The following is a 22,679-nucleotide window of genomic DNA, read 5'->3' on the forward strand; positions in this document are numbered from 1 at the left end:
GTTATAAAGGTTTTATAAATCTTTTCTCTTTTGTCTAAAAAGTTTTAAATAAAGATAATCATTATATAAATATTCTCATTTTTTTCTATTTCTAAAATTTAGCTCTTAAACAATGTGTAAAAGCATTGATTAACAAGGTAAAAAAAGAAAAATATTTTGTTAAAAATATAAAATATATTTTATCTCATGATTTTTAATAAAATACAACTTAATTTTTTATAAAATAAATTACTTTGAAGTTCTTAACTAATGCTCGAGGGACACTTATAAACAATTTTTTTAATACACTATTTAGGGTGCGTTGCGACACTAGAGTTTTTCTTCTTATTTTATCTGTCTGGAATTTATTTAAGAATAAAAAATATTACTGTTTTTATTTTTTCATTTATATATTTAAATTAGTTATATTTTTATTATAATTTAATTTAAATATTTAAAAATGCTTTTGACAAAAATTTTGTAACATTATAAAAAATTTGAATTAAATTTTAAAATATTTATTAATTTTCTAATTCTTCAATTAATCATGATTAATAAAAAATTATAGACACTTTCAAATATAATAAATTCTTAAAATATAATTTTATTGATTATTTTAAAAATTATTTTTAAGTATTTATATATCATTTATTTTGTTAACCTCATTTATAAATTGAAAATAAAAATAGTTTTATATATTTAAATGTAATTAAAATAATAATTTTATTAAATTATTTATATAATATTATCAATTATTTTTAAGAATTGATTTATATTTTAAAATAAATTAAATATTTAAATTTAAAGTTAATTTAATTTCAAAATTATTATTTATAATTATACAATGTAAATTGTGTTCAAATGAAATTTAGATTGAATATAATTTAAAATAAGTATAATTATTTATTTAAAATAATATATTTTAAAATATATTTAATGTCTTCAAATTAATTGATCAATTGACTTGTTTAAATATGGAAAATAATTTAAATTAATATGTTATTTAACGTGTACAAAAAGTATTTTGTAAAATTATTTGAAAAAATTCAATTTATAGAAAAGATATTAGCATCTATAATAAATTTTTAAAATTTTAAAAATGAAAATAAAAATATTAAAGGTAAATTAAGAGTTTAAAAATAAATTCCATTTTTTAAAAGATCATGCTTTTTTTTCTTTGGGTTTCAGGGCCCATTCATTCATTCTTGTCTTTTGATTCATAGCTTATTTGAATTCATGTTTTAATAATATGAATTTACGCTTACTTTATAACATTGATAATTGTTACTTCTACCTTAAATTTATACCTACAGAATTGTCAACAAGTTTCTAAATACGCATCTAAATAAACTTTCATACCCGGATTAATCTCTCCCACCCAATTCAAATGTTAAATTTATTATCCATTGTTGAGCTCATTCTCAAATTAATCTCTCTAGGTAAGCATTTATATTGATTTGCCAGATTTTATTTTTTGTTCCTTCTCAAAGTTGCTTTCATTTTCATTCATTTGATTTACATTTATTGGAGATAACATTTAAAGTGATATTTACTCTAATTTTATTTATAAAAAACAAATAACTAATTCATTAAAAATAAATAAAAATAATTATATACATAAATTTATATTATATTTTAAAATTACTCATAACATTGAATAGTTAAATCAATGACTCATATCCTGATAACTATTTCTTATAAATAAAAGCGAAGAGCATATGATACACTTAAAATTCGAAAACAAGAGAATACATAAATCCATATTCTTTTTCTTTTCCTGCACCAATTACAATATCCTACTAAAAAGTTGAATGTCATTAATTCTTAACGTCGTTGGAAATTAAACGTCTTTATAGCCATGGCAAAGATGAATGCAAAAGTTAGTGAAAATCCTATAAGCACAGCGGCAACCACTCCCAGAAAATCATGCTTATAACCAAAGTAATTTCTCAAAAAGTCTTCCACTGATGTACTTTTACCATTAAACTCAACGTGTTTTTGTATATCTCCAAACTGTGATGTCACCAACCCATACAAAGTCCAAGCCACTGGATCTGCCCAATAGTACCATCTCCACCACACAGGCATCCTCTGCTCATCCATGCCCAAAAAGAAAGAAAATCAATTAGTCATGTCATATGTGTAAAGATTATGAAAAAGCAAAAGATATAAGTATAAAAAAAAGTATTAAAAAATGTGACCATGCACTTATTTTGTGATTTTCAATCCATCTCTAATGATAAGTTTTTATCAAAAATTTTAGAATTCAATGCATAAATACTGTATTGAATGTTATAATTTAAAACAAAAATATTTTTACTTACTTTTTATTATGTGTAATATTGCATTAGTTAAAAAATTAATAGGATAAAATGGTTGTTAATTCCTTAACTAGTATCTTAAAAATACTGATCAGCGAAGTCCTATGAAAAAAATTGCATTAAACATCAAAAGTAAAACTTACTGGCCGTGGGATTACGAATCCTGAGAAGAGATTCCATACTTCATAGAATCCAGCAGAAAGTATAACAGCAATGGATGTGTTTGGGGTCATGGCTGCTGACATCATGCCATAGTAGGTAAAGTAGAGGAAGGTTAAGTACATAAAGAAAAGGTACCAGAAAAATTTAGTGACAGTCCACTCAAAACCAATCATTGAGTACACTATAATGCTGTACACCACAGTTTGTAAGAGAACATAAGGTAGTTCAATTAAGACCTGAAAATGAAATATGAAGATCAGAAAAGTAAGAAACTAAAGTTAATTATTTACAGTCATTTTTTATATCACATACTGTATATAGATTTTTACTGTATGCCTTTGGATACACGTAGAAAAATCGAATTATTTATATACATAGAAGGGAATTAACAAAGACAAAGGCTCTAAATAAAAAATTGCTTGCCTGAGCAAAAGCATATGCCAAAGCTGAATACGTTCCAGCAGCTTTTTCCCTATAAAACACTGTTCTTTCAACAGCCACCAATGGTTGTGCTGAGTTTGCATTCTTAATACCAAGAAGGAGAACAGCAGCATACATGGAGCCCATGGCATTGAAAAGATCTTGTTGCTTTTTACTGCAATGGATGTGGAAAGATGCTTTTAGAAACATATAGGAACAAGGGTATTGAAGCAATAAAATTTCCAAGTTTTCAGTTTGATGACTTGTTCTCACATTTTAGAGCCAAGGTTCCAATATATGCTTCCAAACAACAAGGCCACAGCTGTTGTGTAGAGAAATCTTAGGGCAGTGTATTGATTATTGCGCCAATAAGACCAGTGTTGTTTCCATAAGCAAGCCATGCATTGGGTGAAAAATGACCTAGAGTACTTAGAAGGAAAATAAAGGTCCTTCGATCCAGGGGCTGGAACACTCAATTCTTTGATAAGTTCTTTGTTTCTCCTGAAACATATGAGACGCATGCACCTATTTAACTCAACAACCATTTCATATTTTTAACATCTTATAACACAATTATTATAGTTTTTGACTTTTCGTAGCATATTATTTGCTTGTTCTAAAGTTTGATTGGACTTCAAACAAAAGAAAATACCTGTATAAGTCTGAATTCTTGTACACCTCAGCAAAATCAATCCCTAATTCTATTTCTTTTGCTGAAGTTGTGACTTCCAACATCCACGTTGCTGGGTTATAGCCATCCTCAATTGTACGGACACCTTGAATTCCCTTCATGAGAAAAGTGTCCACAAGAATGAATTTCTTACCAAGACATGGACTTCAATATATCTTAATTTTTGTAAGAATTTTACCTCAAAGTAACTAATTAAATGAGAAGAATGATGTCCTAATGGTCCCACATATATCTCTTGCCCTCCTCGCTTCATTAGGAAAAGCTGCATTTAGTTGACAATTAAAATTAGAGAATTGTTAATAGATAAGAACAAAGATGATACACTTTTTCTTATGCTTATTTTACCTCATCAAAAGATTCAAATATATCAATGCTAGGTTGATGGATGGTGCAAACAACTGTTCTCCCAGTGTCCACTATGTTCCTAACTGCTCTCATAACAATAGCTGCAGCTCTTGCATCTAGCCCAGAAGTTGGCTCATCCATGAATATTATAGAAGGATTTGCCACTAGTTCAACAGCTATAGTCAACCTTTTGCGCTGCTCCGTTGACAAACCATTAACACCTGGCAATCCAACTATTGCATGCCTTAGTGGCTTCATCTCCACAAGTTCCATGACCTCCTCAATGAAGATCTGCCACCAACCATTGATCATATCCAAACTTAGTAAACCGATAGAACATTCATCAATTTTTTGTTTCCACTCTCTTCTTACTTACCCCAATTTTTTTTATAACACTCCAACTAACAGATAGTGTATGTGAAATGTGCAAGAAATAGTTGAACTGTACATAGAAGCAGGTAATTAATTTTGTAATTTGACTTCATCAAAGTAAAGGGCACTGTACATATTTCAGAAGGAAAAGTATAGTTATAACTACTAACTGAAAAGTTCAATGTTAATATTGTGATGAATTACGTGTACTGTGTACATATTTAATGAACTATAAAATTGTTAAAATCTATTTTGTCGTCAACAATTATAATTTCGTATTCTATTTTTAAAGTATACTTGTCACTTCAGAGGAGCCAAATCATTAATTTTGAATAAGAAAATTGTGTATCAAAGTAAAAAGTAATTTAACTAAGATATTGTATACTCTACATGTGATTCAGAAACTAACCTTCCTAGTTTCAGAATTGATTTCTGCTGATAATCGAAGCCATGCTGAATAGAGCAAGGATTCATATACTGTAACATGAGGAGAGTGGATATCATTTTGTTCACAATATCCAGAAATTCTTGCAAAGGTTTCATGCTTCTTTGGATAGCCAGAAATTGTGATGTTCCCACCAATATATCCTCCAGTCTTTCTTCCAGCTAGTACATCCATAAGAGTCGTTTTGCCAGCACCAGTGGAACCCATTAGTGCTGTGAGAACACCTGGCCTGAAAGCACCACTGACACCCTTCAAAAGCTCTAACCTGTCCTCAAGAACTCCCTGATTCCTCATTTCCTGAAAATTTAGGGCCAGGATTCACTAAATATATATTTTGAACAATAATGTTCTGTTTGTATTTTTCCATTTATTTATTTTGTTTCCATATTACCTGAGGCATGTCAACTGAATATGTAACATCATCGAAGGTGATGGAATGTGGTTCAAAGGGAAGAACCATTCCTCTTCTTCTGTCCTCCTCTTTTCTTCTAGTAGATATACTTCCACCATCTTGCTCATTGCTTTGAGATTGCTCTGATTTGACAGTTTGATGCTGCACAATTGCTGCTAACCAATTTGTGATAATAATATTAGTAGTAGTAAATGCTATAGGCACTCTTGTTCGGTTACAAAACATTTTTAAAGTGAAGAAAGAAAACTCACGGTTCAGGTAAGTGAGAGCAAGGATGTAACCAATATTGAACACTATAGTGTATCCAATCAGTGCCCCAACACCAATCCAATACCACTTTGACTGAGTGAAGAACCCCCGGGATTTCAAAACTTCAATTCCTAGTGGCGTAGTTGAGTTAGGTAGAACCTTTCATAAGAAAATAAATCCACATATCATATTATTTTGATATGGCAAGCACAAAAATGAACATATAGATTAGTATTAAAAAAAACATACATGTCTCCATCTCTTGCCTAGGAACTCATTATTTACAATGGCATTCTGTCCATACATCATAGGTGACGACCAGAAGCCCCATAACCACCATTTTTTCATATTGTCTGTGAACACAAAGCAAAGAAAATAAAATAATAAAATTAGTGTAATGAAAGAAAGACTAAGGTTAATTTATTTTATTTCTGTATTGATATTAAGATACCTTTTGACAGGATGAAACCACTCATAGCAATAAGGATGGCCAATACGAACGACCCAATTGTGAAAGCAACCGTTAGTTCCCTACCAAGTGCTCCGATGAACCGGAACAAGGCAGAAGCCATTTGGTTAACAAATAACAGAAGAAGGAATTGCCTGAAGAATCTGCATTAAGTAGAGACATACATACATGTCATTCTTTTACTCAGTAGCATTTTAACATAATAGAATGGAGGTATAAACTCAATACAAACTTTGCTGAGCATGAGGTGAAAACTTAATAGCTCTTTTACCTTCCAATATATGGATCAAAACCAATAACATAGTAGGTGAGGAATACCCAGATCCCCACTTGTGCAAAAGTCATGGGGATTTTTAGGATCCATGAAGGAAGAGCATAGACCCATGAAGGGAAGAAGAGGAAATCCCTTTGCTTGTAAAATACAGGAAGCTTAGAAACTGTCACGGCAAGGTCAGCAAATCCGTCCAATAAAATCACAAGAAGGCCATAAAACAATGCACCCGCATATATTCCACCATTAGTCACTGAATCTCGGTGCATCTCAGTCCTTAAGAAAACGGTCATGGCAATAAAGGCCACTACAGAAAGCTAAAAGGCGTTGTAAAACGTAAGTTAGTAATGAATATGATTATATAATTAATCTTCACGGTACATGGCACATAAACATGAAAAAATGAACAGTCAAACCTACTTGGCAAAGCTGGAAGATGTGGACAAAAGAATTACGCTTCATGAGTAAATATTCTCTTGACAAACAAGCTTTCAACAGTTCCCATTTTCCTAATCCATACTTTTGGGTTGCCAAAGCTGCTGGGTGGCTTTTAGACTTGTCAAATTGAGTAGCAAGTTCATTAGCAAGGTTTCTCCCAACATGAAATGATTGAAATGCCTCTACAAACTCTTTGGTTGTGACAAATCTGTAAGTTTGATCTCTGTGAGCCCAATATCGCTCTTGATCTTTCCTTGATGTCACCTTTATTAACATAATAAATTAGATGTTTACATTTAACATGTAATTTTGGTTTAGCCTAGTAGACACAGAAAAATAAGTTAAATCCGCACTCACTTCTTGCAAAAAGTCTGCAACACCTTTCCTCTCTGGACATTTGAAACCCATGGAAGCGAAAAACTCAAGAACATGTTCACGGGGACCCTGGTACACAATTTGGCCATCAGAGAGTAGAATTATGTCATCAAAGAGATTGTATGTCTCTGGTGCTGGTTGAAGGAGTGAGACAACAGCTGTTCCTTTGAGAGAGTGGATAAAGTGCTTGAGTGAATTTACAACTTGAAAAGTTGTTGAACTATCCAAACCAGTAGATATTTCATCCATGAATAGAGCCTTAGCTGGTCCAACCAGCATCTCCCCTGCATTTATGGATATATCATATACATATTTACTTATAATTTTTGCACTATGAATGGATTAAGTTAATTAAATATGATTAAGTTCAAATTTTTAAATTAACCTTGTGTTTTACCTGTTGTAACACGTTTTCTTTGCCCACCAGATACACCTCTTAACATTGCATTTCCCACAATAGTATCAGCACAGACCTCCAGTCCCAAAATCTGCAAATATATAGCAAAGCAAAAGAGAAATTAACACCAAGTGACTTTAAGATGATACGAGAATGTTTTGAGTAAACGAATTTTTACCCTCAGAATATAATCGGTAATCAAATTTGCTTTTTGGCCTTCAGTTGCTACAGCCTGTGCATTTTAAGTCACAAGTTCAACTACATAATCATCAATCTTTTTTCATTTTTAGGAATACTAATAAATAGATGATGCATTCTCAAAATAATGCTTCGATCTTAGCATATTTTTCGTTGTGTTTTGGGTAGAAACAGAATTCTCAAGTTTCAACAAATATGTTGTTGCAATTTAAAGCTAACATTTCTCTTTCTTTGGTTTGAACTTTGAAACCTTATCATAAAATGTATAAAAGGAAGGCTAAGTTCTGCAAGCCAAATTGGAAGAACATGCCCCTAAGAATCAATGGTACCTTCATATAAACATCAATATCTGGATCAGGTGTAATATTTGCTTCTTTTTCTCTTCTTGACACCTCTGCTAGCAAGTCTGCAGAAGGTAGAATAGTTGTTAGTTAAAAGTTGATTTTCATTGTGAATTTAAAATTACATCAAATGAAACTATTAACAAAAATGCAATCCTGTAGACTAACCATAACGAGGCCCAACTCCTTGAACTCTTGCTGAGAATGCCAATGTCTCTCTTACAGTCATTTCTCCAATATGAAGATCATTTTGACTGACATAAGCAGCAGTTTTTTGGGGTACAAACTCATTCATCCCGTGACCATTACAAGTCACATTTCCAGTGAACTGATTAAGAAGTCACACCTTATTAGCAACAAATCCGAAATGCAAAAATAAGAGCAGAACCAAGATAACATCATGTTTCAATTAAATATATGTCTTAACCTTTAGTTTTGAATCAAGTCTTCCAGCCAAGGCCAACAGGAGTGTGGTCTTCCCAGAACTTGGAGGGCCCAAAAGCAATGTCATTCTAAAGCGGACAAAATGGAAATAGTTTGTGTTAAAAATCATTGTTTTGTCTCGCAAATGAGATATAATATAATTAATAAAAAAAATTCATAGAAAGTGAGATTGACCAGTCCAACCGTCTCTTATTAAATAGATTAACTTAATAAAATTATCTTTTTTTATGGGTATTATAGTTTCAAAATATAAGTAAAATATTAATTTTTTTATAACATATCTACAAATGTCCAAAATTATGTGAAATTTGATATACATAATCATAGAAATGATATAAGATGATTCAATAGTTAGATTAGTCAATTTAGATTCTATGAGAAGTTATTAAAATGTGTAAAAATTTGACAGTGGTGTGTGTTAATAAATAGAGCATTTTCTGCATTAACTGTTACCTGGCAGGCCTTATGATTCCACTAACTTCATGGAGAATATTTACATGTTGTTTTTTACTTGGGAGTACATGAAGCAAGTTCAATAGCCCCTTTTAAAAAAAAAAGAAGAAGCTATATTTAAATCTCCTTCAAATTGTCGATATACTTCATGTTGAAAGTTTTTACACTTACCTCAACTTTGTTAACCATGTAGTTAGTGAAAGTGGGCAAAGCTCTACTTCCAACATGAACTTCTGCTTCAACATTCATGTTCTCAAATCTGACCTCTATTGTAGGAATAGCAATTCCAACTCTGGCATCATGCAAGGAAGAAAAAGAAAAGAAGAATCCATCAGTGGTGCATTCTTAAGGCCAAGAAAAATGACACTGTAACACTCACCTATCAATTCTGTCCCTAAGCTTGAGCATGAACTTCTCATTGTCCCCTTCAGCAACTTTCACCAATCTTTCAAGCAAACCTTTCCTTTCTTGCAACCCAAGTTTATGAACTTCAATCTCATTTGCAAACCCTTCAGGTGAAGTGAGCAAGCCTGTCCTCAAGCGTGCAACAGTAGGAAGTTTCTGAATGGCTGCCCATTTGAGAGCCTCTTCATCATCTTGATGGTGGAAAGAGTTAGCAAAGATTTCCGCACCACTGTTACTCCAAATTGATGAACTCCCAATCCTGAAACTTATGCTTCCTGCTTTGAAACTGCTTCCAATACTACCTGCTTTTACACTACCCTCGTCCTCCATTTCCCAAGGAACAATCAAAAGTTCAAACCTTCAAGAATCACAAGAAAAAAGAAAAACAATCAAGGCAAATTTGTCAGTTTTTCTAGTGATCACTTTTTTTCTTTTCCAATTTTTTTGCTGGCAATTAAAAAGTTATAGCATAGGGTAACTGGACAAGTTCCTTGGTCTATGTTTGTTTGAATGTGAGACGAGAGGATCATGTGATATATATATATATATATATATATATATATAGAAAGGTAGAGGATATATCATATATATGGTACGGACACATGGGCGGCTTAACTGTTTGGATGTTAGAGGACTTGTAATTCATTAAAATGGATTCTTATTTGACTCTCAGACATGAATTTATAACGTTACTTGTTAACATAAGAGGATCTAATTAGAAAGCTGTCACTGATGACGACAGGTTCAATCCAAGGATTTTCAAGAGCCCAACTATGTGTATGCTTCCTAGCACTATAACACCAAAACTTGTTCTGTTACAATTTCCCTTTCTACTTCATTGGAGGAATAAACAAACAATATCTAAACGATATCATTGATTATATCTTCTGAAAAACAATCTATTCTTCTTCTCGCTATGAAGGGTACATTCATTCCCCCGCATGGTGCTGGGGTCACCGCACTAATCAGGAATGGCTTTAATTCTTTTTTCAATCAATTTTTGGTGTAAAATTTTACAATATTATCTAATTTTACAAAATTAGATTTTAATTCATACAAAATTATTATAAAGATAATCATGAGTTTTTATATAAGAAATCAGCTTGAGTTCATTTAATCATTTATTATACTCGTGATCACCCGTGCAAAAAATTTAATTTTAATGTATTTTCGGTGTATGTACAAAATAAAATGTTATATTCTTTTGTATGAAAAATTTGCACTTAATTACTTGTTTATTTTGAATAGAAGACCATCTAATAAGGATAATAGTAAAGAAAAAGCTTTTATGAAACGAGTAAATATAGTTGCTGATTGTGCGATTAAAATAAACAAATTAAAAGAAACATACTATTTATCTCATTAAATGTAGGTAAATAAAATACAAATGCAAACCCGTTGAATTGACTAATTAATAATGAAGCTTTTTAATGATAAATTAGTAAACATGTTTAATAATCTATAATTTTTATACCAAAATTGTTGATGGTTAAACCTTCTGCCCCAAAATATTTGGTCAATTGTTTTTTTCAAAAGAAATTTATAATGTTATCGTAGACATATGCTGTAATGCATTGCGACATGGTTTCAGTAGCTTACAGTCTTGCTAATTTAATATCAATTAACAAGTAAACATCACCAATTTTTTTTTTCTTTTTCTCTTTCACTCTACAACTAGATTCCAAGTTTCTGGAAGAAAGTGTAATAACCTCAATTATCATCCACTATCAATTCTTCATTAAACAAATTAGCATGCTGATTTCACTGATTATGCCTCCCCTTACTCTCAGTATAAAAAATTGAAAGTTGCTAATGCACCCATCAAAGTATTGTTTTCTTAGAAATATTTTATCATTGCTTGATATCCATTTTGTCTCCACTCACTCAGGTTCATTGTTTTGTCTCATCAGAGTGCAGATTGTTTTCATGATGTGATCACAAAGAATATCTTTACCTCTTTAGTTAATGTCAAACTCCATTCATAAAAAGTAATGCCAAGATCATTATTTTTTTATGAACAAGATTATCGTGTGATGCCACCACATTCCGAAAGGTGCTCATGGATTGCAACAAAAGCTCAACTCAATCTTGTGTCAGACAAAATTATAAATATCATTTAGTACTTAAAATGCATATAAAAAACTTGGAAATCAACCTTTTGCATTAAAAGTGAATTTTATTTTATTTACACCCACAAGAAATATATCAAGTGAAAGATAAGAATGTAAAAAGATGAATTTCAATGGTATAAATTAAAATAAACAACTGATATTTTAACAAAAATAATTTTGACTATTTATATATAATTGTATAGCTAAAATCAATTCCTATAACCTCTTATTCCTTAGTTAAATACAAGAGAGACAATCAATTCTTTTGATTATATATTACACCAATGTGAAAGAGTTGGTTTTGGAAAAGATTTGGGCCGATTGTGGTTGTGGGCTGAAAAGCAAAGATAAATAGATGGGTCCAAATGGAGCAGAAGGAAGAGGCCCATTGGACATGATGAGAATAATAATAATAATAAAGTATATATATAAATGAAATGTAGCGAAAATGCAACGTTTGGTTGTGCAAAATGGATGAAGAGGGAGACATATATGACGGTGTAAGAGCTCAGTTTCCTCTTTCGTTCGGAAAGCAAACTAAGTCTCAAACCCCTCTCGAAGCAATCCACAATGCTACACGTCGTTCCAACCCCAATCCCAACCCCAATCCCAATTCCAAATCCAAAACGACCAACCAACTTCCCTCTCTCTCTTCTTCTTCCCGGGAATGGCTCAATTCCCTCCGTCCCTCCAAAAACCCTACTCCTCCCCCGGCCGACGACAATCACGCCCCCATGGTGGGACCGCCTCCGCCACCGCCCCGATTCCGTTCTGCCGACGACGAGGAAGAGGACGACGATGGCGACATGATTGGCCCTCCCCCGCCGCCACCGACCGGGGCCGACTCCGAAGACGAATCGGACGAAGAGGATGTAGGGAACCGCTTCCGGATTCCCCTTAGCAACGAGATTGTGCTCAAAGGCCACACCAAGGTATTCCTTCCAACTTCCATATACCCTCTCTGGCTTAATTTCGGGAATTCAAGAACGATAAGATGTCGTGTTGTGCCTGTAAGGTAACAAATATAATAATAGAGCTACTCTGCTGTGATAATAAGTTTAACTATGCTATAAGTTGTAAGTTGCAATTATTATTATTATTATTATTATTATTATTTTTTGAATGGGTGAGGTTGTAACAAAGGAGTAAGTATAGAACTAGAACCCTAGAAGATACAATAGATGCCATGTATATAATCAGCAGTGGCTGCGGTTATTCAGAACCTAGTGATGGGAAAAGAATCTAGTTGTAGTAGTAAGTAATTTATTGTTGATAACATTTTTGAGCAACTATGAACAGGTTGTGTCGGCTCTTGCTGTGGATCACTCTGGATCTAGAGTGCTTTCTGGAAGCTATGACTATACGGTACATATGTATGACTTTCAAGGAATGAATGCTCGTTTGCAATCGTTTCGACAGCTAGAGCCTTTTGAAGGTCATCAAGTTCGTAATTTAAGCTGGAGTCCAACTGCCGATCGATTTTTGTGCGTGACTGGATCAGCTCAAGCAAAGGTAGTGTGTGGCTTCATTATCTTCCCATTTCTTTTATGCTTCATTGCTCTTCCATTAACTGTGTCTATCTTCATTTTGCTGCAGATTTATGATCGTGATGGGCTTACTTTGGGAGAGTTTGTGAAGGGAGACATGTATATTCGTGATCTAAAGAATACCAAGGGCCACATATCTGGATTAACATGTGGAGAGTGGCATCCAAAAGCTAAAGAGACCATTTTAACATCGTCAGAGGATGGTTCACTACGCATATGGGATGTAAATGATTTCAAAAGTCAGAAGCAGGTTTGTGAACTCTACATAAGCCTTCCTCAGTAAAATGTTTTCTCTAGAATAGTTCCTTCTTTTGTGATTTTTTTGTTTTTACAATATCTAATTGAGAGAGGAGAGCTTTCAAACTGAAATTCATATTTGTTAATATTTGAGGATACTTGGATTTTCTTAGAGAAAAGTGGCTGAAAGCATCAACTAATTGCTTGCTTCTGACATTGCTTGTACAATTATTGGCTATGACCTTTGGTCCTATATATAAAAAGACCCTTCTGGAGAGCTTATTATGGTTCTTTTATAAACCCTTTGCAAGTTGTTTGTTGCATTAATTTTTTTCTTTTGATACAAAATCACCTTTAGTGGAGACAAAGTAATTAGTTATATAGAGAAAGAGTAAGACAATGGTTCCTAATAATTTTGAGGTTAGTTTGGGAAAGATGATCCAAATTGATGATATATATAATGTCATAACATATTATTTCACAAAAATTTTGAGCTTATTATTTCACAAAAATTAAGATGATCCTAATAATTTTGAGCTTATTATTTCACAAAAATTAAGAATCATTTCTTAATTTTTGTGAAATAATTAAAAGGATCTTATATTAGAATCAGGGGTAGTACTTTGCATGCAGTTGTGGGGAAGTTATTGGCTTTGTCTTTATAGAATCCCCCTTCATACTTGATGGAAGAAAAATATAGTAAGTTTTGATAAATAAACAGCATATAACACACTATTAACTGCTCCTAATTACTTAATAAAAAAAATATTAAATGTTTTGCGAGTTTCCAATATAATAAATACTTTACTTTTTTTTTCTTTTCATCCAATAACCATTCTCTTCAGTATCTATCAATAGTGCACTATATAACAATGTAGTGGCGCAGAGTGGCCATGAGCCACTAAAAAGTTTTGAATAGCAGCTGTAATTGTGTCCAAAATAACTATAGTGAAGCTTTTCAAAAATTCCTTTTTGCCCTAGAATTTAAATTGGATCTAGTCTTTCACACTTCTATCTACTATGTGACACCCGCGCACCTCTATTTTAAACTATGAACCCTCAACCTCCTCTGTTCTCTTCTCTTTGCAACATTCACCCTAGTAATTTAATGGTGCAAATTAAATAATTTAAATATTCATGATTAAAAGTAAAACATACAAGTAAATAACAATAAAAGTCAATGAAACAAACAAACAATGCCTCTAGTCACAGTGCAGTTGTTACATGGTAGATATAACTAAGCTTGAGAGTAATTTTTTAAATTCTGAAAAGGAGGATGGAAATATCAACCCCCCCCCCCCAACTCTCCCTCTCCCCTCCCCAAACACACACAAATAAAACCCCTCTCATTACAATGTATTTTTTAGGGCAAAAATGGATTTTTCTTATAACATTTCTCTCAAGAGCTACTATGAGTTAACTCACAAGTTCGATCACCATTACTGAAAGATTTATATGTGCATTTGGATTTATCTTGTATGGAAGTTTTATATATCTCTAGATGGAGTTGTGATAATTTATACGGCAATTTATATTTTCACTTTTATGATGGTATTGAAGTTTTTCTGCTATCATTCAATGGATAGGTCATTAAACCAAAGCTTGCAAGACCTGGAAGGGTTCCTGTGACTACATGTGCATGGGACCGTGATGGTAAATGCATTGCTGGTGGTATAGGAGATGGTTCTATACAGGTACCTATCTTTTGTCGCTGATTTTATTGGGTAGTAAATTCACTGTCTATATGCTACTTTTAAACTTGAAAGTTGAAGATGAAATAATGTTAACTTTCTGGTAAATTAATTTTCACAGATTTGGAATATTAAGCCTGGATGGGGGAGTAGGCCAGATATACATATTGAAAAAGGTCATGAGGATGATATTTCTGGTATGAAGTTTTCTAGTGATGGGAGAATCTTATTGTCAAGGAGTTTTGATGGTTCATTGAAGGTAAATGAATGATCACATATTCCAAATCATATCATATAGCTTGTCATTGTTTGCTTTCTTTATAGGCATTTATTTTCGTTATCTCATATTCCTGAATCCTGACTCATCCTGATTAACCGATGAATTATGTCTCAGGTTTGGGATCTCCGTAAAACAAAGGAATCATTGAAGGTATTTGAGGACCTGCCAAATCACTATGGACAAACAAATATTGCCTTCAGTCCTGATGAGCAACTCTTCTTGACTGGAACATCTGTGGAAAGGGAGAGCTCGACTGGAGGTTTATTGTGTTTTTTTGATAGAGCAAACCTTGAGCTTGTTTCAAGAGTTGGCATATCCCCAACTTGTAGTGTTGTTCAGTGTTCTTGGCATCCTAAACTGAATCAGGTAACATTATTTCACAAGTATCTTACCTAACAATTCTCTGCTGTCATCTTTCATTCTCTGAAACAGGATTTGTTGCTTATAGTACTTTTTTATTTTATTTTTATTTGTGAAGATCTTTGCAACTGTTGGTGATAAAAGCCAAGGAGGGACTCACATACTATATGATCCAACCCTAAGTGAGAGAGGAGCTCTTGTATGTGTTGCTCGTGCACCAAGGAAAAAATCAATTGATGACTTTGAGGCAAAACCTGTAATTCACAATCCTCATGCTTTACCACTATTTAGAGATCAGCCTAGCCGCAAGCGTCAGAGAGAGAAAATACTAAAGGATCCACTGAAGTCCCATAAGCCTGAACTGCCCATTACTGGTCCTGGCTTTGGTGGACGAGTTGGTGCAAGTCAAGGAAGCTTACTGACCCAGTATCTTCTAAAGGTTTTTTTTTTTTTTTTCACAGTTCGTTCATATTTTTCTTGACTTTCCAGTTCTAGTGCTTAAGATTATGACAGTGGAAGGTACTTACATTTTTATGCAATTGCAGCAAGGAGGTATGATCAAGGAAACATGGATGGAGGAAGATCCAAGGGAAGCTATCCTGAAATATGCTGATGCTGCAGCAAAGGATCCAAAGTTCATTGCTCCAGCATATGCAGAAACCCAACCTGAGCCAGTTTTTGCTAAGTCAGATTCTGAGGATGAAGAGAAATGATGAAGTTGTAGTTGCTAGTATCACAAGATGGTTAACACACGGAACTGTAGGCAAGAGTGTGCTTTATCACTACCAGTGGGGGGCATTCCCAGCGTGGGACTGCCCACCTTCCCGGCAAAGGTTCATTAATGCACCCAGAATGATGTTCAAATTATTAGCTCTCCAATGTCTGTACATTTATGTGTAAAATTGAATTTTGAAGACTATTACATATGATAATTTGGCATGGCATCATAGCGCCACGGGGGTGAAGCGTTGGCATCGGAAACAATCTTTACAACACAAGTTTCAAATGCTATACAGTGTATTTTAGTTGTAATTTTTGCGCTGGATTTACGTTTAAACGCGCACACACGATGTGAATGGTTGTCATCCGCCTGAAGATTTGTTTTACAGTTGGCAATTGTTAAACAGATAGTTAAGTGCACGGCGAATCATGAGATATGACTCATCTTATCCGAGTTTTCATTGCTTCAAACATCTTGACCTAAAATTTTAAAAATTCTCCCAAGGTTTTAGTCCTTGACCAAGGTATTATTACTAGTAAGCTTAATCCAGTACTCAATCCTGGTTTAATAAGATTCTCTTCAAGTCGTATTTGGGTTTTAAGGTCCCTTGGTTTATTTGCAATCCTATCTTCTGTAGGAACTAGAGCTTCGCAATTGGGCACACTCTAAATCAGAAAAATATGGGAAGGGAGCCAAAGTTCATGTACATATATACACGCAATATATAAAAAGGAAAAAAATGCTTTCCCATGCATGGCCACGTATGTCACAATTCACAATCATCACTTTTCAGAAAATGAACAAGCTATTCAACACATAAAACCGATCATAACATATAGATATGTAGTTAATGAGAATAGGAACCGGATATCAAGAAACACGACTAATAACCCTGAGCCAACAAAGCACCAGACCAAATAGCAAAAAAAAAAACTGAGTTAGTTGATAACGTCTCAAAATTATTTACAATTAATTCAATATCTAAAAGTTGAAAACAGGAATGGAAACTTTCCCCTTATTTCGTACATACAACATTATTCACAAGAAAGCAGTACTTCTTTATAGTCCACTCTACTTGCTAGCTTGAATTGCATCCGTTGCCCAGTTGGATCGGCATGACTGCATCTTATTAACAATATCATTAAGCATACGAATGTTGAAAGGTTTCATGTAGAAGTCATCTAGCCCCGCATCCATAAATTCTTGTATTTTCATTGTAGGGCATGATGACACACCAATAATCACGTTACGAATCCCCATTGAACGAAGTTTCTTCGTTGCCTATATGAAAACATGCATTATACACATGCACGTCCAAATTAACCAAAAACATTCATTATTCTTTCTCCACAAGAAACAATGAATAGAAAGTAAACCAAATCAAGAAAGATACTTCTTTGAACTTCCTAGCGCCTATCATCCAATTAATTACGTACCTCTACTCCATCCATGACTGGCATGTCCCAATCCATAAGAATTAGGTCAAACCTTTTACCAGTGTTATGAATGTCCACAGCTTCTTTGCCATTTTCCACTGCGTGATTTTTCACCCCAATTCTGTTCAACAACTTTTGATGAATCATTCTGACGGTCTTCTCGTCATCTACAACAAGTGCTGTTATTGTTCCTGAACTTTCTGGGTACATTACACCTTTGCCTTTGTCTTTGTACTTAACTTCAACTTCCATACTTGGGTTACACAAAATTTTTCTTTATAAAAGAAAAGTTTTTTATTTTATCTCTGGACAAGATAGAAATATAATCGCTAAATATGTATATGTAGATTTCAAGAGTAACCCTAACCTGCCCGAGAACTCTTTCAAGATTTTGAGACTAGAGCAAGAATGGGTAAGAGACCAAATGATGAACAACTTTTGAGTCATGAGTAATATCATGAATATGCCTTTCAACTTATACATGCCACCCCCTTTATATATATATGACCAAGAAGGAGTTCAAGAACTAACAATGGACAAATATATAGTTTTATTATTTGAATCACTAAAAATTAACATTATATATAATTTCATGTGCTATTATTTTTATCTATAAAATGCATATGGAAAGCGATGGAACTGCAGAGAAAGAGTTCTTGATTTTATTCTATATTACCTACATATATCAATACATATACATCTGCATGTACATATATATATATATATACATATTGGATATACATACGGTAGCTCCACTTTTAATTTGAGGTTTAGAGCTGTACACAAACTGCCAAACTAATAACTAATTTATGTTTTGTTTGTTATTGACAAACTCAATTTCTAATTGTAACTGATTTTGTAAGAGTTAGTTAATTATTCTCTTTGCTAACTCTAGTATTACTTATTTTATTGAAAAAATTGCATTGCGTGGTACGTTATTAGTGTTAATACGTCTAAATATCCTTAATTTTTTATAATGCAACAAATTATTTTATTTTTCTGATATTTATGAGTAAGTAGCTGCAGTTTGTTATGAGAATCGTTAGAAGTGGCAGAACAAAAGAACATGTGGAAGGAAGAGAATGAGCATAACAAAAAAACGAAAAATCCGAGAGATCTCTAGAATTCAGTAAACAACTTGGGAAATCACTCGAAGAAGACTAAGCTTGATGTTGTCGGGTGAATTTGATACGCGACACAAGGAACAAACAAGAAACTTAAAAAATCAACTTATATTATTTATGCAACATTTATATATAGCACTTTCTACAACACTATTTCAACTATCTAATTATCAGTTATTAAGTTCACATATATGAGATTATATTGAGAATCAGATTGGCCTCTCCTTTAGAGGGTAATGCAGTGATTGGCAATTCTTCTGTAATCTCAACCAATTCTTCACATTTCAGCAAACTGATCGAACTGAAAGCAAAGGTCAGTTGGGATCAAAGGAAATAGATTATTTAACCGCTGAATGCAAAGGCAATAGTTTGCACAAAATCAAAGAAAATACGTGAAAATATAAGTTATGACACGGTTTTTAATTAACAAAGTAAATTTGTAGTTAGAAGCAATGCATGCATGCAGCATGATTTAGAACTAGTGGAATGGCATTAGCAAATATATATTTACATATTTACGCCAATCAATATTCTGTGTCATAAATTCCAAGCTTCTTGAGTACTAGTACTACATCTCTAATAACTTGGTTGATAAAAACAAATGGTAGAAACATTCTTTTGCTTTGCGTTTGATGCTGAAAACCCCATTTGAATTCAGAACATGAACTTCAGAAGGAATATACATCATGTCTTTGATAAGGGAAGCAATTAAATGAAATCACTGATTCATGGCAACATAGGCAAGTAGCTATGTACAATCTAATTATCCGTGTTTACAGGATCTGTCAAAGTGATGAAATAAGGTTTATTTATGCACTTTATTTTAGCTCACTTTAGACTACAATCACTGTAGCGGAGTCTATTTGTTTTCTGATTTCTCTCCATTACAAATAAATCAAACAGTTGCTCCAACTTCACGTTTCTGTATATGTTCCACGCTTTCATGATACTCATAAGCCAATCCACCATGGTGGGTTAAATCCAACCCAGCCATCTCCTCATCATGTGATATCCTCAGCAGATTCAGTTTATGCAACAGAAAGAACATTGTTCCCATTGTGACACTCACCCAACCGATGATTGCCAAAATCTGAACAAGATTTGCTGCCAAGAGCTTGCCACCCCCTCCCATAAACAGCCCATAAGGCCTATTAGGGAACCCTGGGTACACCTCATTCACGTACTCTTTCTTAGCAAACAAAGCAGTGAAAATGATCCCCCAAGTGCCACAACCACCATGAAGTTGTGCAGCCTCAAGTGGATCATCATACTTCAATTTCTCTGCCAGCAAGTTGCATCCAATAAGCACCCAAGCAGCCACAAATCCACATATGATTGCAGCCCAAGGATCCACCACAGAACACCCTGCAGTGATAGCAGCAAACCCACCAAGCAAACCATTGCAAACATCTGTGACATTCCAATGCCCAGTTTGCATGCGTTTTCCAAAGAGGGTAGCCAATGCTGCTGCACATCCAGATAAAGTTGTGGTCACTCCAGTCCTCCCAATAGCACTCCATTGCCCATAATAAGAACCTCTCCCTCCATAAGCCTTCAAGATATTAAGAAACGAACCAGGATTGAATCCATACCAACCAAACCACAACATGAATGTCCCCAAAACCACCAAAGTACCACTGTGCCCTCTCATTGGCACAGGTTTCCCTGCATGATCAAACCTCCCAATTCTAGGACCTTCAATGAAAGCACCCCACAATCCAGCAATAGCTCCAACCAAATGAACAACACCAGAACCAGCAAAATCAATAACCCCAGATCCAAACAACAAATTCTCAGCTCTAGCAGGACTACCCCACCCATCAGGAGACCAAAACCAATGTGCCACAATTGGGTACACAAAACCAGTCAAAAACAATGAGTATATCAAATAAGCGACAAACTGTGTCCTCTCAGCTATGGAACCACTCGTGATCCCAGCAGCAGCAATGGCAAAAGCCCATTGAAAGAGAAAGTAACCATAGTCAAAAGAAACTGAAGGAAACTCTTCAAGGCCAAAGAAGTGTTTCCCAATGAAACCATTTGAAGGTGTACCAAATGCAAAAGCAAAGCCAAAGATGTAAAAGAAAATCCCACCAGTAGCAGCATCGAGAACATTGGTGAGCATGATGTTCATGGTGTTCTTGGCACGAACTGAACCAGCACAAAGCATGGCAAACCCAAGTTGCATGGCAAAGACAAGGTACGCAGAGAAGAGAAGGTAAGTGTTGTCAACCGCATAAGATGTGTCAACAAACTTGTTTGATATGGCATCAAAACGACCACATAAGTATTCGGCTGCGGCGGTGGCGTTGCCTCCTCCGCCGAGAAGAGGGCGGAGGTCGGCGGCGGAGCAAGTGTAAGTAACCATGGTGGTGGTGGCAGAAACTAACCTGGCTCGCACGTGACAACCCTGACCCTTTGAATAACTCTACGTAATATAAACACAAGTGATTCACATACGCTGCGAAGGTTGTGGTGTTTGTTTTTAACGGACTGAATATTAAGTAGGTTTTCTGTTTTCTGTTTTCTCTTTGACCATAATCTAGATTTCGATTCCAACTCATAACGGTTTTTTTTTTTTTTCAGCCATACAAATGAATGAAAAATAATGAGATTTTAAGAATTACATGTCAAGTGGTAAAAAGATGAAATTATAATATCAAGTTTCATCCATTTAGGTTATGATTCATTTATTAATTGTATTAAAAGAGTAAACCCAGCAAAATCTTCTTATTTATTTTCTTCCTGTTTTATAAATAAGAAACTGTTGAATAAAAAATCACTATGAGTTGGAATTGGAATCTGCACGTTGATTAAGCTTTAATATCTAAAAAATATAAAAATTGTTCCAAATCTATTTTATCTAATAATAAGAAAATAAGTAAAAATATTATAAAGCCTAGGCATTTCACAATCAATATGTGTTCTGGTTAAACTATTTATCTAATAAAAAATACTTCGAATTATTTTTTACAATCACCATGTATTCTCATTATTTTATAAAAAATATTAAATAAAAATAAATAATTTTAACAGCTTAAAATATAGAAGTTATTCAAAACTTTCCATACCTGATAAATAAGAAAATTAATAAAAATATTATAAAATACTTAGAATCATTTTGGCAATTACCATGTGCTTTTATTACTTTATAAAGAGAATATTAAATAAAAATAAATAAATTTAATATCTTAAAATTTAAAAGGTATTCAATACTTTCTTTATCTAATAAATAAGAAAATTGATAATAAAAAAAATATATTATAAAAATACTTAGAATCATTTTCACAATCATCGTTTGCTCTTATTACTCTATAAGGAAAATATTAAATTAAAAAAATAAATTTACTATCTTAAAAATGTAAAAAGCATTGAAAACTTTTTTTATCTAATAAGAGAATTAATAAGAAAAATATTTAGAATCATTCGCATTAAAATAAAGCTTGGCATTTGACAATCACCATTTGTATTCATTGATCATATTACATGTCACATAATAGAAATATTAAAGTTAATCTAATATACTAATCCCTGAATTATTTGTAAAATTTTAAACTAGTCCAATACTTTAAAAAATTATATATTTTTATTATAAATTATTTTTAATTAAATTGTTAAATTAAGGTATTTGTCAATTCGATGAAATATTATTTTTAATTATAAATATTAAAAAGACATAAATTTATTTTAAAAAATTTAAAAGATTCAGGAACTAAAGGTTTATTTGTTTTTGTTTTTAATTTTTTAAAATCATACTTTAAAAAAAAACAGTTTTTAGGAAGAAAATAGAAATAAAACTTGTTTATTAGTTTAGTTTTTGAAATTGTTAAGATGAGAAAATAAAAATAAAAAACCAAAAAACATTACAAACATTCTTATTTTTAGTTTTAAAAATTGAAAATGGAAGTTTATTTTTAAAAATAATTTTTAAGAATTCATCTTAACAAATAATTTTTTTTAACTTTTAAAAAGAGAAAATTATTTT

At 33.0% G+C, this 22,679-nt stretch overlaps 4 protein-coding genes across 7 annotated transcripts; 1 reads left to right on the top strand and 3 right to left on the bottom strand.

The window, feature by feature from the left end:
• Positions 1–1,769: 1,769 nt before the first annotated feature.
• Positions 1,770–9,675, bottom strand: LOC113861310 (pleiotropic drug resistance protein 1-like). Of its 3 annotated transcripts, none has more exons than XM_027494048.1 (23): positions 9,162–9,675; positions 8,954–9,074; positions 8,783–8,871; positions 8,313–8,397; positions 8,054–8,213; positions 7,874–7,950; positions 7,525–7,578; positions 7,347–7,437; positions 6,932–7,233; positions 6,557–6,838; positions 6,137–6,453; positions 5,848–6,008; positions 5,646–5,749; positions 5,399–5,555; positions 5,127–5,299; positions 4,700–5,032; positions 3,919–4,209; positions 3,752–3,835; positions 3,535–3,668; positions 3,156–3,383; positions 2,886–3,057; positions 2,444–2,698; positions 1,770–2,070 (listed from the first exon to the last, which is right to left on the bottom strand). In XM_027494048.1, the coding sequence occupies exons 1-23, from the start codon at positions 9,515–9,517 to the stop codon at positions 1,804–1,806; spliced, it is 4,293 nt and encodes a 1,430-aa protein (XP_027349849.1). In that variant the 5' UTR covers positions 9,518–9,675; the 3' UTR covers positions 1,770–1,803. The 3 variants fall into 3 exon arrangements, with proteins under 3 accessions (XP_027349849.1, XP_027349850.1, XP_027349848.1); XM_027494049.1 differs by having other exon boundaries at positions 5,127–5,302; XM_027494047.1 differs by having other exon boundaries at positions 5,366–5,555.
• Positions 9,676–11,756: 2,081 nt separating this feature from the next.
• Positions 11,757–16,720, top strand: LOC113861794 (WD repeat-containing protein 70). Of its 2 annotated transcripts, XM_027494822.1 has the most exons (8): positions 11,757–12,230; positions 12,598–12,810; positions 12,895–13,095; positions 14,669–14,776; positions 14,895–15,032; positions 15,168–15,419; positions 15,532–15,852; positions 15,959–16,720. In XM_027494822.1, exons 1-8 carry the CDS (start codon positions 11,769–11,771, stop codon positions 16,124–16,126), a joined length of 1,863 nt encoding a protein of 620 aa, XP_027350623.1. In that variant the 5' UTR covers positions 11,757–11,768; the 3' UTR covers positions 16,127–16,720. The 2 variants fall into 2 exon arrangements, with proteins under 2 accessions (XP_027350623.1, XP_027350622.1); XM_027494821.1 differs by having other exon boundaries at positions 12,598–13,095; positions 15,959–16,611.
• Positions 16,721–17,205: 485 nt separating this feature from the next.
• Positions 17,206–17,822, bottom strand: LOC113860782 (two-component response regulator 24-like). The gene is made up of 2 exons (XM_027493289.1): positions 17,571–17,822; positions 17,206–17,415 (listed from the first exon to the last, which is right to left on the bottom strand). Exons 1-2 carry the CDS (start codon positions 17,820–17,822, stop codon positions 17,206–17,208), a joined length of 462 nt encoding a protein of 153 aa, XP_027349090.1.
• Positions 17,823–19,589: 1,767 nt separating this feature from the next.
• LOC113860783 (ammonium transporter 1 member 2-like) lies at positions 19,590–21,062 on the bottom strand. Its single transcript, XM_027493290.1, has one exon. It carries the CDS (start codon positions 21,060–21,062, stop codon positions 19,590–19,592), a length of 1,473 nt encoding a protein of 490 aa, XP_027349091.1.
• Positions 21,063–22,679: the final 1,617 nt, after the last annotated feature.

The sequence above is a fragment of the Abrus precatorius genome, unplaced genomic scaffold (assembly GCF_003935025.1).
Source record: "Abrus precatorius isolate BTA unplaced genomic scaffold, Abrus_2018 Scaffold3, whole genome shotgun sequence".
In the NCBI taxonomy this organism is placed as follows: domain Eukaryota; kingdom Viridiplantae; phylum Streptophyta; class Magnoliopsida; order Fabales; family Fabaceae; genus Abrus; species Abrus precatorius.

Bases quoted from the DNA above. Each gene is read 5' to 3' on its own strand.
- LOC113861794 (XM_027494821.1), top strand. From the start codon at position 11,769: ATGGATGAAGAGGGAGACATATATGACGGTGTAAGAGCTCAGTTTCCT. The intron at 14,777-14,894 runs GTACCTATCTTT...TAATTTTCACAG, and splicing joins TAGGAGATGGTTCTATACAG to ATTTGGAATATTAAGCCTGG. The intron at 15,033-15,167 runs GTAAATGAATGA...ATTATGTCTCAG, and splicing joins GTTTTGATGGTTCATTGAAG to GTTTGGGATCTCCGTAAAAC.
- LOC113861310 (XM_027494047.1), bottom strand. From the start codon at position 9,517: ATGGAGGACGAGGGTAGTGTAAAAGCAGGTAGTATTGGAAGCAGTTTC. The intron at 5,750-5,847 runs GTATCTTAATAT...TTGTGTTCACAG, and splicing joins TGGTTTCATCCTGTCAAAAG to ACAATATGAAAAAATGGTGG. The intron at 3,384-3,534 runs GTATTTTCTTTT...CATATGTTTCAG, and splicing joins AAGAATTCAGACTTATACAG to GAGAAACAAAGAACTTATCA.
- LOC113860783 (XM_027493290.1), bottom strand. From the start codon at position 21,062: ATGGTTACTTACACTTGCTCCGCCGCCGACCTCCGCCCTCTTCTCGGC.
- LOC113860782 (XM_027493289.1), bottom strand. From the start codon at position 17,822: ATGGAAGTTGAAGTTAAGTACAAAGACAAAGGCAAAGGTGTAATGTAC. The intron at 17,416-17,570 runs GTACGTAATTAA...GTTTTCATATAG, and splicing joins CAGTCATGGATGGAGTAGAG to GCAACGAAGAAACTTCGTTC.